Below are 12,979 nucleotides of genomic sequence, written 5' to 3' on the forward strand. Positions count from 1 at the left end.
TATACAAGCTGTACGAATATCATGACATTCACTTTGGTAGTCGCCTTCTTAATGTTAGTCTGTACGGAATACTTAGGACTATCTCTTTATATTAATGATAATGCATTTGGTAATGGACTTTTCATCTTAACTGGTATACATTTTAGCCATGTTATTGTTGGAGCTATCCTTGTATTCTTCACTCAAAGTATCTATAGTTCTTTAGTTACTTACATGCCTACAAGCTCTATAATGCTAAGCAAATCTAAAGGTATGTATGCAAGATCTTTACAGAACCATTCACTATTTTATATCTACACTTTGTAGAAACCATGTGGATATTAATCCACATTACATTCTATCTCTAAATCATATAACGGTCGTAAGGTACGCCGGGGATAACAGGTCAGATAATATTGGGAGTTCTAATCCTCGGATTGTATCAGCACCTCCATGTCGGCTCATTACTCCCTTGTTATTGAACAAGATTCAGTTAGGAACGCTAGTTCACCGTCAGATGTAATACGTGAGCTGGGTTAAGAACGTCTGGAGACAGTTTGTTCCCTATCTACCATATTATCTAATTGGTTTAATTTTCTTACAAACGGCTTTTGGTTTGATTGAATTATCGCACCCAGATAACTCCATACCAGTGAACCGGTTTGTAACTCCGCTTCATATCGTACCTGAATGGTACTTTTTAGCATATTATGCGGTGTTAAAAGTAATCCCATCCAAAACCGGTGGTTTGTTAGTATTTATGTTATCAACATGTCAATGAAATATCAACAACGATGAAACTTATTTGGTTAACATAACAACATAGAAGGTAAAGCTGGATTACGTTCAAACTTTACACTGGATACGTTTCAATGTTAACTTACTAAATACCATGGGAGCGAAGAGAATCTAATATGTAACTCCGTTCATGGAAATCAAAAGAGCTTTCACGCTATCTCTAGTGCCTGTCGAGTCGCTCAAGGAAGATTTGATCCTGTATATGATTTAAGGGATGTAAAGGTGCTCAGGGTCTAACCGTCGGGCCATCTGGATCCTCATATTCAAAGATAATTCTATTTAAGAAAGTTTTAGATAAACGACATGTGAAGAGTCGGACCAACTTTCACGCACGACGATAATTACCCGACAAGGATTTACCTACCTTTGGACCGTCATAATACAGCCGCCGTTTACATTTTACTGCACCGGGCAGGGATTATATACTATACCTCTACAGTGGTATTAGCAGTATCTAGTGTTGATGTACAACAGACGCTCTCCTTGTTCCACTACCTAACCATAATCTATTGTTCCAGATATTAAGGAATGTACGCTTCATATAACTACACAACGTTATGCCAAGAAGGATACCAGATTACCCTGATTATCTTTGTTATATTAATACATGGTGTTCAATTGGTTCTATATCCACAATAGTTATCATCTTAACTATGCTCTGTTAATGCACTTAACATGATGGTCATGAAAAGCATAAGAGAACTTGGATCCGGTAAACAAAGACCTTCAAGATCTAAACCAGTAGTCCAACTCGTAGTATATACTCCCCAGAAAAAGCTGATAAATAATCCTGTCTCAGAGATGATAACTCCAAGTACGATGCTACTGATTAGACTAGCATCTGAGTAGTAGTTTTCTCTCGCTGTTAAGATGAGTGAGAACAAGAATCCATATATTACGCCTAGAACATAACCGATGTGGAATAATCTTAATGTAGTAGGATATTGAAATCCAACACTTTTAGCTGTCTTAAGTAGTCCAGTGGGGTGGTGGTGTACTGCAATCATAAAGAACTTGGTATTCTATATCTCATAACCGGAGTCATCTTTAGTATTCTAGGAACTATAATGTCTTTGTTTATTCGATTTGAGTGAACACATAAGATCATCGAATTTAACGGTATGCTCCTGAAAGTAACGGTACAAGCTGTAAATAAAGGACTCCTTAACTTAAACTGAGGAGTCAAGTAGGTACAAACCGTACAAGGATTAATTATGTCCATCTGTGCATCTAAGTTGAGACTATCGGTTATATATTTTAGACGCTAACTTCCCGGCTAAACATCCCTTTTCTTTGAAACACACTTCCCTTCTCGCCGTTAGCATGATCTCAAAGTACCAGAAGCCATGTGATCTATATAGTATAACGGGACATTAGACCGAACCTGCGATAGATAAATATATCTTGGATGATTGTATATTAGCGGCTAAATGTCAATCAAACATGCGAATTTTAGGTTTTCCATGAAATCTATTTGGAAGAAGAGGCTTGATAGTACTACCGTAAGTACATAATATACAGTCCAGCAGTAGCGGTTAAACTATAGAAGAGTCGAGTATTATCCATGCATACCAGGCGTAAAAAGCGTTCATCCAGTTACTAAACAGGTGCCAGGCCAACAAGAATCCGATCCGTGTATTCCATACAGACTAACATTAAGAAGGCGACTACCAAAGTGAATGTCATGATATTCGTACAGCTTGTATACAAATGTTGGTTTTTCAAATATACGCTGGATACCACTATACTTAATGCACTTAACATGATGGTCATGAAAAGCACAAGAGAACTTGGATCCGGTAAACAAAGACCTTCAAGATCTAAACCAGTAGTCCAACTCGTAGTATATACTCCCCAGAAAAAGCTGATAAATAATCCTGTCTCAGAGATGATAACTCCAAGTACGATGCTACTGATTAGACTAGGATCTGAGTAGTAGTTTTCTCTCGCTGTTAAGATGAGTGAGAACAAGAATCCATATATTACGCCTAGAACATAACCGATGTGGAATAATCTTAATGTAGTAGGATATTGAAATCCAACACTTTTAGCTGTCTTAAGCAGTCCAGTGGGGTGGTGGTGTACTGCAATCATAAAGAAGGTTGTTGTATTCTGTATCTAGCATGTCATCGATGGTTAAACACAGTACAAAGTAGATTACGGACTCCTTATTACGTGATCAGTACAAGATAATACCATCGACTGTGGATATAATCTAATGTAGACTAGGATATTGAAATCCAACATTGCTGGTCTAAGCATCCTTTTAAAATGTACGGAATCATAAAAGAACTTGGTATTCTGTTCTAATTCCCGTGGTAAACACAGTCAACGAATGGCGGAAGGAGCATTCATATGTTATACAGTGTCTTAGGAGAGATACTCTAGATTTAGCATTCATCTACAGCTACGGTAACTGTTGTGTTTAAATAGCGGTTAACCTTTCCTTTTCCTTACGTACTCAGGGCATGCAATACCAATCAGATAACAACTGAAGTTAGACTCCATGTTACACTTACTAAAATGGGATTCCTAGGTTGATATAAACTACCTTTTTCTGGGGAGTATATACTACGAGTTGGACTACTGGTTTAGATCTTGAAGGTCTTTGTTTACCGGATCCAAGTTCTCTTGTGCTTTTCATGACCATCATGTTAAGTGCATTAAGTATAGTGGTATCCAGCGTATATTTGAAAAAACCAACATTTGTATACAAGCTGTACGAATATCATGACATTCACTTTGGTAGTCGCCTTCTTAATGTTAGTCTGTACGGAATACTTAGGACTATCTCTTTATATTAATGATAATGCATTTGGTAATGGACTTTTCATCTTAACTGGTATACATTTTAGCCATGTTATTGTTGGAGCTATCCTTGTATTCTTCACTCAAAGTATCTATAGTTCTTTAGTTACTTACATGCCTACAAGCTCTATAATGCTAAGCAAATCTAAAGGTATGTTATGCAAGATCTTTACAGAACCATTCACTATTTTATATCTACACTTTGTAGAAACCATGTGGATATTAATCCACATTACATTCTATCTCTAAATCATATAACGGTCGTAAGGTACGCCGGGGATAACAGGTCAGATAATATTGGGAGTTCTAATCCTCGGATTGTATCAGCACCTCCATGTCGGCTCATTACTCCCTTGTTATTGAACAAGATTCAGTTAGGAACGCTAGTTCACCGTCAGATGTAATACGTGAGCTGGGTTAAGAACGTCTGGAGACAGTTTGTTCCCTATCTACCATATTATCTAATTGGTTTAATTTTCTTACAAACGGCTTTTGGTTTGATTGAATTATCGCACCCAGATAACTCCATACCAGTGAACCGGTTTGTAACTCCGCTTCATATCGTACCTGAATGGTACTTTTTAGCATATTATGCGGTGTTAAAAGTAATCCCATCCAAAACCGGTGGTTTGTTAGTATTTATGTTATCAACATGTCAATGAAATATCAACAACGATGAAACTTATTTGGTTAACATAACAACATAGAAGGTAAAGCTGGATTACGTTCAAACTTTACACTGGATACGTTTCAATGTTAACTTACTAAATACCATGGGAGCGAAGAGAATCTAATATGTAACTCCGTTCATGGAAATCAAAAGAGCTTTCACTGATTGTATTTATGAAACGTGATTAGTTCACCTAGCCAACACGATCCGGTTGTTTGGGAATAATATCCCTATTTAAGGGATTGATATGTGCTACAATAACACAGTCGGTACGAAGTCGAAACAAGGTAGTTGATGGTGAACCAGTGGCTGAACAAACCTTTTTATTGATTATGCTGACTTTAGTCCCGAGAAACTACAGTTCTAGCTTAAACTGAGGAGTCAAGTAGGTACAAACCGTACAAGGATTAATTATGTCCATCTGTGCATCTAAGTTGAGACTATCGGTTATATATTTTAGACGCTAACTTCCCGGCTAAACTTTGACTTATTAAACCAGCCTGGGATCATAAAAGTACTATGTATGGTAAGATTGAGCGTGAACATTGGATGTCACCATGGTTATAGTTACGGTACATATATAAAATCTACAGTACGATTTGAGATTTGTTACGTGACGAGCGGTGTGTTTAAGACTAGTTTACATGCGCTCATTTTAATATGTAGTTATTTAACGAAGTTCTATTTGTGCTAGCATGGTTTCGAGAACACACCAAATTTCCATGAGTCTATTCCGGGCACACCTCGTCTTTTATCGGTGTGCTCTCAATCTAAATTCATCTTATAACTTTGGTTTCTTAGTTGCAATTACCTTTGTACTCCAAATAATTACAGGTATCACTTTAGCGTTCCGATATACTTCTGAAGCATCTTGTGCATTTGCTAGTGTTCAACATCTAGTTAGAGAGGTAGCAGCAGGATGGGAATTTAGGATGTTTGCATGCAACAACTGCTTCTTTCGTCTTCTTGTGTATCTTAATACACATGTCTCGAGTATGTATAACTCCAGCTATAGTTATTTTAACTACTGCTTGGATGTCTGGTTTAGTTTTATATCTACTTACTATAGCCACTGCTTTCCTCGGTTATGTACTACCATGGGGACAGATGAGTTTCTGGGGTGCTACAGTCATTACTAATCTCCTTTCTCCAATACCATATTTAGTACCTTGGTTACTCGGTGGATACTATGTATCTGATGTAACATTAAAACGATTCTTTGTATTGCACTTTATATTACCTTTTGTAGGTTGCATTCTAATTGTATTACACATCTTCTATTTACATTTAAATGGTTCTAGTAACCCTGCAGGTATTGATTCCGCACTTAAAGTAGCCTTCTATCCTCATATGTTAATGACCGATGCTAAATGTCTATCCTATCTAATTGGTTTAATTTTCTTACAAACGGCTTTTTGGTTTGATTGAATTATCGCACCCAGATAACTCCATACCAGTGAACCGGTTTGTAACTCCGCTTCATATCGTACCTGAATGGTACTTTTTAGCATATTATGCGGTGTTAAAAGTAATCCCATCCAAAACCGGTGGTTTGTTAGTATTTATGTTATCAACATGTCAATGAAATATCAACAACGATGAAACTTATTTGGTTAACATAACAACATAGAAGGTAAAGCTGGATTACGTTCAAACTTTACACTGGATACGTTTCAATGTTAACTTACTAAATACCATGGGAGCGAAGAGAATCTAATATGTAACTCCGTTCATGGAAATCAAAAGAGCTTTCACTGATTGTATTTATGAACGTGATTAGTTCACCTAGCCAACACGATCCGGTTGTTTGGAATAATATCCCTATTTAAGGGATTGATATGTGCTACAATAACACAGTCGGTACGAAGTCGAAACAAGGTAGTTTGATGGTGAACCAGTGGCTGAACAAACCTTTTTATTGATTATGCTGACTTTAGTCCCGAGAAACTACAGTTCTGCTTAAACTGAGGAGTCAAGTAGGTACAAACCGTACAAGGATTAATTATGTCCATCTGTGCATCTAAGTTGAGACTATCGGTTATATATTTTAGACGCTAACTTCCCGGCTAAACATCCCTTTTCTTTGAAACACACTTCCCTTCTCGCCGTTAGCATGATCTCAAAGTACCAGAAGCCATGTGATCTATATAGTATAACGGGACATTAGACCGAACCTGCGATAGATAAATATATCTTGGATGATTGTATATTAGCGGCTAAATGTCAATCAAACATGCGAATTTTAGGTTTTCCATGAAATCTATTTGGAAGAAGAGGCTTGATAGTACTACCGTAAGTACATAATATACAGTCCCAGCAGTAGCGGTTAAACTATAGAAGAGTCGAGTATTATCCATGCATACCAGGCGTAAAAAGCGTTCATCCAGTTACTAAACAGGTGCCAGGCCAACAAGAATCCGATCCGTGTATTCCGTACAGACTAACATTAAGAAGGCGACTACCAAAGTGAATGTCATGATATTCGTACAGCTTGTATACAAATGTTGGTTTTTCAAATATACGCTGGATACCACTATACTTAATGCACTTAACATGATGGTCATGAAAAGCACAAGAGAACTTGGATCCGGTAAACAAAGACCTTCAAGATCTAAACCAGTAGTCCAACTCGTAGTATATACTCCCCAGAAAAAGCTGATAAATAATCCTGTCTCAGAGATGATAACTCCAAGTACGATGCTACTGATTAGACTAGCATCTGAGTAGTAGTTTTCTCTCGCTGTTAAGATGAGTGAGAACAAGAATCCATATATTACGCCTAGAACATAACCGATGTGGAATAATCTTAATGTAGTAGGATATTGAAATCCAACACTTTTAGCTGTCTTAAGCAGTCCAGTGGGGTGGTGGTGTACTGCAATCATAAAGAACTTGGTTGTCTGTATCTCATAACCGGAGTCATCTTCAGTATTCTAGGAACTATAATGTCTTTGTTTATTCGATTTGAGTTATACAGTTCTGGATCGCGGATCATTTGTACAGAGACGATAGCTACTTATAATGTGATAATAACGATACATGGCCTAGCTATGATCTTTATGTTCTTAATGCCTGCTTTGTACGGAGGATATGGTAACTTCTTTGTACCAATATATATTGGTGGTTCGGAAGTCGTTTTCCCAAGAACTAACGCGATCTCCTATTTTCTAGTACCATTAGTGAACTCTTTTGGTCTGATCCTAAGTACGCAGTGAGCTAACTAGATACAAGGAACTTGACAAGCATTAATAGATTTATATAAACGACAAGGACATGAGTCTACTGGATTTTATAATACAGGGTTGAACTGTGGGTTAGTTTCAATGCCCAAGGCAGAGCACTGGATTGGATACCCAGGGAACTGTGCTCCCATTAATAAGAATCATATTCTAAGTCACCAGGCATGCAATACCAATCAGATAACAACTGAAGCTAGACTCCATGTTACACTTACTAAAATGGGATTCCTAGGTTGATATAAACTACCTTTTTCTGGGGAGTATATACTACGAGTTGGACTACTGGTTTAGATCTTGAAGGTCTTTGTTTACCGGATCCAAGTTCTCTTGTGCTTTTCATGACCATCATGTTAAGTGCATTAGCAGAGCATAGTTAAGATGATAACTATTGTGGATATAGAACCAATTGAACACCATGTATTAATATAACAAAGATAATCAGGGTAATCTGGTATCCTTCTTGGCATAACGTTGAAACCAAGTATATGCATAGGGATGAAAATTAATAAGATACTACCTAAGAAGACTACAAACCAGATGCTTAAATATGGAGAAGCACCGGTATTTACATGGAATAGATTTACAGTATCTCCGAACATATCTCTGCTATAGAAGATAAAGCCACATATAGTAGCTAGTACTGCACCAAGAGATAATACGAAATGGAAATGAGCTACAATATAGTATGTATCATGTAGGGCAATATCCATACCAGCGTTACCCATAACTACACCTGTAGTACCACCTAGAGTAAACAATAGGATAAAACTAAGAGCAGCCCATAGATCTACAGTTCTTGTAGTTGTATGGCTAGCCATATAGGTACCTAACCAGTTGAAAATCTTAGTACCGGTAGGAATTGCAATCATAATAGTCATAGCAGAGAAATAAGCTCTGGTATCTACCTCTAGACCGACTGTCATCATATGATGTGCCCATACTAAGGAACCTAGAATAGAAATACAACCCATAGCTAAGATCATAGATTGTCCACCGAAGACAGATCTAGCAGCATACATAGATAATGTCTGCGAGACTACACCAAAAGCAGGTAAAATTAGAATGTATACCTCTGGATGTCCGAAGAACCAGAATAGATGTTGATAAAGTACACTATCACCAGAATACATAGAATCATAAAATTCAGTGTTTACGTGTAGATCAAGAAGGATCATAACTAATCCACCAGTAAGAATAGGTAGAGTGAAGACTAACATAAGGGCAGTAAATATGATAGCCCAGATATATAGAATATAGTTCTTAGCACCAGCATTAGAACCCATGAAGACGCAAGTACCAAGGAAGTTAATAGAACTTAAAATACTACTAATTCCTAGTACTGCAAGACCTCCGATAATCCAATCAGTTGCCTCTGGATTTAACACCATCAAGCTAGTACTTAGTGGAGGATACATTGTCCAACCAAGACCACTACCAAACTCGGAACAAATACTTTGAGTTAACAACACAGAACCTAATGGTACTAGAAAATAGGAGATCGCGTTAGTTCTTGGGAAAACGACTTCGAACCACCAATATATATTGGTACAAAGAAGTTACCATATCCTCCGTACAAAGCAGGCATTAAGAACATAAAGATCATAGCTAGGCCATGTATCGTTATTATCACATTATAAGTAGCTATCGTCTCTGTACAAATGATCCGCGATCCAGAACTGTATAACTCAAATCGAATAAACAAAGACATTATAGTTCCTAGAATACTGAAGATGACTCCGGTTATGAGATACAGACAACCAAGTTCTTTATGATTGCAGTACACCACCACCCCACTGGACTGCTTAAGACAGCTAAAAGTGTTGGATTTCAATATCACGGTAATCATGTTTGCTTGGAAGCTGTAGTCATTATAACTATTGATTTAGTATAAGCATAGAACCAATCCGGTAGTAAGATATACGATAGTAGCTAATCTACCATATAAGATATAAGTCGCTTGTGGAATAGCACTACCAATAATAATCAAGAAGATCATACTGTATACCCAAATAATTACCCATCCACTGACTACATTCGAGTCATAAAATGTTGTCGTATCAACATTCGAGTATTCAAAGCTCGAATTTCAGATAAAAGAGCTAAGTTAATGAGAGAGGACATAAATACTAACAAACCACCGGTTTTGGATGGGATTACTTTTAACACCCGCATAATATGCTAAAAAGTACCATTCAGGTACGATATGAAGCGGAGTTACAAACCGGTTCACTGGTATGGAGTTATCTGGTGCGATAATTCAATCAAACCAAAAGCCGTTTGTAAGAAAATTAAACCAATTAGATATATGGTAGATAGGGAACAAAACTGTCTCCAGACGTTCTTAACCCAGCTCACGTATTACATCTGACGGTGAACTAGCGTTCCTAACTGAATCTTGTTCAATAACAAGGGAGTAATGAGCCGACATGGAGGTGCTGATACAATCCGAGGATTAGAACTCCAATATTATCTGACCTGTTATCCCCGGCGTACCTTACGACCGTTATATGATTTAGAGATAGAATGTAATGTGGATTAATATCCACATGGTTTCTACAAAGTGTAGATATAAAATAGTGAATGGTTCTGTAAAGATCTTGCATAACATACCTTTAGATTTGCTTAGCATTATAGAGCTTGTAGGCATGTAAGTAACTAAAGAACTATAGATACTTTGAGTGAAGAATACAAGGATAGCTCCAACAATAACATGGCTAAAATGTATACCAGTTAAGATGAAAAGTCCATTACCAAATGCATTATCATTAATATAAAGAGATAGTCCTAAGTATTCCGTACAGACTAACATTAAGAAGGCGACTACCAAAGTGAATGTCATGATATTCGTACAGCTTGTATACAAATGTTGTTTTTCAAATATACGCTGGATACCACTATACTTAATGCACTTAACATGATGGTCATGAAAAGCACAAGAGAACTTGGATCCGGTAAACAAAGACCTTCAAGATCTAAACCAGTAGTCCAACTCGTAGTATATACTCCCCAGAAAAAAGGTAGTTTATATCAACCTAGGAATCCCATTTTAGTAAGTGTAACATGGAGTCTAGCTTCAGTTGTTATCTGATTGGTATTGCATGCCCTGAGTACGTAAGGAAAAGAAAGGTTAACCGCTATTTAAACACAACAGTTACCGTAGCTGTAGATGAATGCTAAATCTAGAGTATCTCTCCTAAGACACTGCATAACATATGAATGCTCCTTCCGCCATTCGTTGACTGTGTTTACCACGGGGAATTAGAACAGAATACCAAGTTCTTTGCCTGGAGGTTTGTTACGTTCCGTACAGTTGTAGGTAAAAGGTATGTTAGAGACTTAGACTAGCGTTGGAGCACATTGTTTTCATTCGATAGTCCACGCTCAATCTTACCATACATAGTACTTTTATGATCCCAGGCTGGTTTAATAAGTCAAAGTTTAGCCGGGAAGTTAGCGTCTAAAATATATAACCGATAGTCTCAACTTAGATGCACAGATGGACATAATTAATCCTTGTACGGTTTGTACCTACTTGACTCCTCAGTTTAAGTTAAGGAGTCCTTTGTTTACAGCTTGTACCGTTACTTTCAGGAGCATACCGTTAAATTCGATGATCTTATGTGTTCACTCAAATCGAATAAACAAAGACATTATAGTTCCTAGAATACTGAAGATGACTCCGGTTATGAGATACAGACAACCAAGTTCTTTATGATTGCAGTACACCACCACCCCACTGGACTGCTTAAGACAGCTAAAAGTGTTGGATTTCAATATCCTACTACATTAAGATTATTCCACATCGGTTATGTTCTAGGCGTAATATATGGATTCTTGTTCTCACTCATCTTAACAGCGAGAGAAAACTACTACTCAGATGCTAGTCTAATCAGTAGCATCGTACTTGGAGTTATCATCTCTGAGACAGGATTATTTATCAGCTTTTTCTGGGGAGTATATACTACGAGTTGGACTACTGGTTTAGATCTTGAAGGTCTTTGTTTACCGGATCCAAGTTCTCTTGTGCTTTTCATGACCATCATGTTAAGTGCATTAAGTATAGTGGTATCCAGCGTATATTTGAAAAACCAACATTTGTATACAAGCTGTACGAATATCATGACATTCACTTTGGTAGTCGCCTTCTTAATGTTAGTCTGTACGGAATACACGGATCGGATTCTTGTTGGCCTGGCACCTGTTTAGTAACTGGATGAACGCTTTTTACGCCTGGTATGCATGGATAATACTCGACTCTTCTATAGTTTAACCGCTACTGCTGGGACTGTATATTATGTACTTACGGTAGTACTATCAAGCCTCTTCTTCCAAATAGATTTCATGGAAAACCTAAAATTCGCATGTTTGATTGACATTTAGCCGCTAATATACAATCATCCAAGATATATTTATCTATCGCAGGTTCGGTCTAATGTCCCGTTATACTATATAGATCACATGGCTTCTGGTACTTTGAGATCATGCTAACGGCGAGAAGGGAAGTGTGTTTCAAAGAAAAGGGATGTTTTAGCCGGGAAGTTAGCGTCTAAAATATATAACCGATAGTCTCAACTTAGATGCACAGATGGACATAATTAATCCTTGTACGGTTTGTACCTACTTGACTCCTCAGTTTAAGCAGAACTGTAGTTTCTCGGGACTAAAGTCAGCATAATCAATAAAAAGGTTTGTTCAGCCACTGGTTCACCATCAACTACCTTGTTTCGACTTCGTACCGACTGTGTTATTGTAGCACATATCAATCCCTTAAATAGGGATATTATTCCCAAACAACCGGATCGTGTTGGCTAGGTGAACTAATCACGTTTCATAAATACAATCAGTGAAAGCTCTTTTGATTTCCATGAACGGAGTTACATATTAGATTCTCTTCGCTCCCATGGTATTTAGTAAGTTAACATTGAAACGTATCCAGTGTAAAGTTTGAACGTAATCCAGCTTTACCTTCTATGTTGTTATGTTAACCAAATAAGTTTCATCGTTGTTGATATTTCATTGACATGTTGATAACATAAATACTAACAAACCACCGGTTTTGGATGGGATTACTTTTAACACCGCATAATATGCTAAAAAGTACCATTCAGGTACGATATGAAGCGGAGTTACAAACCGGTTCACTGGTATGGAGTTATCTGGGTGCGATAATTCAATCAAACCAAAAGCCGTTTGTAAGAAAATTAAACCAATTAGATAGGATAGACATTTAGCATCGGTCATTAACATATGAGGATAGAAGGCTACTTTAAGTGCGGAATCAATACCTGCAGGGTTACTAGAACCATTTAAATGTAAATAGAAGATGTGTAATACAATTAGAATGCAACCTACAAAAGGTAATATAAAGTGCAATACAAAGAATCGTTTTAATGTTACATCAGATACATAGTATCCACCGAGTAACCAAGGTACTAAATATGGTATTGGAGAAAGGAGATTAGTAATGACTGTAGCACCCCAGAAA

The 12,979-nt window shown here is 37.3% G+C and overlaps 6 protein-coding genes across 6 annotated transcripts; 3 read left to right on the forward strand and 3 right to left on the reverse strand.

Annotated features, from left to right (window-relative positions):
• Window positions 1-535: 535 nt before the first annotated feature.
• BESB_064090 (cytochrome b6 subfamily protein) lies at window positions 536-760 on the forward strand (the record flags this gene model as incomplete). The annotated part of the gene is made up of 1 exon (XM_029364804.1): window positions 536-760. A coding segment is annotated over one exon (225 nt), but the record flags the coding sequence as incomplete, so codon positions are not given.
• Window positions 761-1,424: 664 nt separating this feature from the next.
• BESB_064100 (uncharacterized protein) lies at window positions 1,425-1,784 on the reverse strand (the record flags this gene model as incomplete). Its single annotated transcript, XM_029364805.1, has 1 exon — window positions 1,425-1,784. The coding sequence occupies one exon, from the start codon at window positions 1,782-1,784 to the stop codon at window positions 1,425-1,427; it is 360 nt and encodes a 119-aa protein (XP_029214910.1).
• A 592-nt stretch (window positions 1,785-2,376) lies between these two features.
• On the reverse strand, window positions 2,377-2,871 carry BESB_064110 (uncharacterized protein; the record flags this gene model as incomplete). Its single annotated transcript, XM_029364806.1, has 1 exon — window positions 2,377-2,871. The coding sequence occupies one exon, from the start codon at window positions 2,869-2,871 to the stop codon at window positions 2,377-2,379; it is 495 nt and encodes a 164-aa protein (XP_029214911.1).
• Window positions 2,872-3,428: 557 nt separating this feature from the next.
• Window positions 3,429-4,247, forward strand: BESB_064120 (putative apocytochrome b; the record flags this gene model as incomplete). The annotated part of the gene is made up of 2 exons (XM_029364807.1): window positions 3,429-3,547; window positions 3,998-4,247. 2 exons carry the CDS (start codon window positions 3,429-3,431, stop codon window positions 4,245-4,247), a joined length of 369 nt encoding a protein of 122 aa, XP_029214912.1.
• A 2,398-nt stretch (window positions 4,248-6,645) lies between these two features.
• Window positions 6,646-7,140, reverse strand: BESB_064130 (uncharacterized protein; the record flags this gene model as incomplete). The annotated part of the gene is made up of 1 exon (XM_029364808.1): window positions 6,646-7,140. One exon carries the CDS (start codon window positions 7,138-7,140, stop codon window positions 6,646-6,648), a length of 495 nt encoding a protein of 164 aa, XP_029214913.1.
• Window positions 7,141-11,205: 4,065 nt separating this feature from the next.
• Window positions 11,206-11,700, forward strand: BESB_064140 (uncharacterized protein; the record flags this gene model as incomplete). The annotated part of the gene is made up of 1 exon (XM_029364809.1): window positions 11,206-11,700. The coding sequence occupies one exon, from the start codon at window positions 11,206-11,208 to the stop codon at window positions 11,698-11,700; it is 495 nt and encodes a 164-aa protein (XP_029214914.1).
• Between the last annotated feature and the right edge of the window lie 1,279 nt (window positions 11,701-12,979).

The sequence above is a fragment of the Besnoitia besnoiti genome (assembly GCF_002563875.1).
Source record: "Besnoitia besnoiti strain Bb-Ger1 chromosome Unknown contig00051, whole genome shotgun sequence".
NCBI classification, from domain to species: domain Eukaryota; phylum Apicomplexa; class Conoidasida; order Eucoccidiorida; family Sarcocystidae; genus Besnoitia; species Besnoitia besnoiti.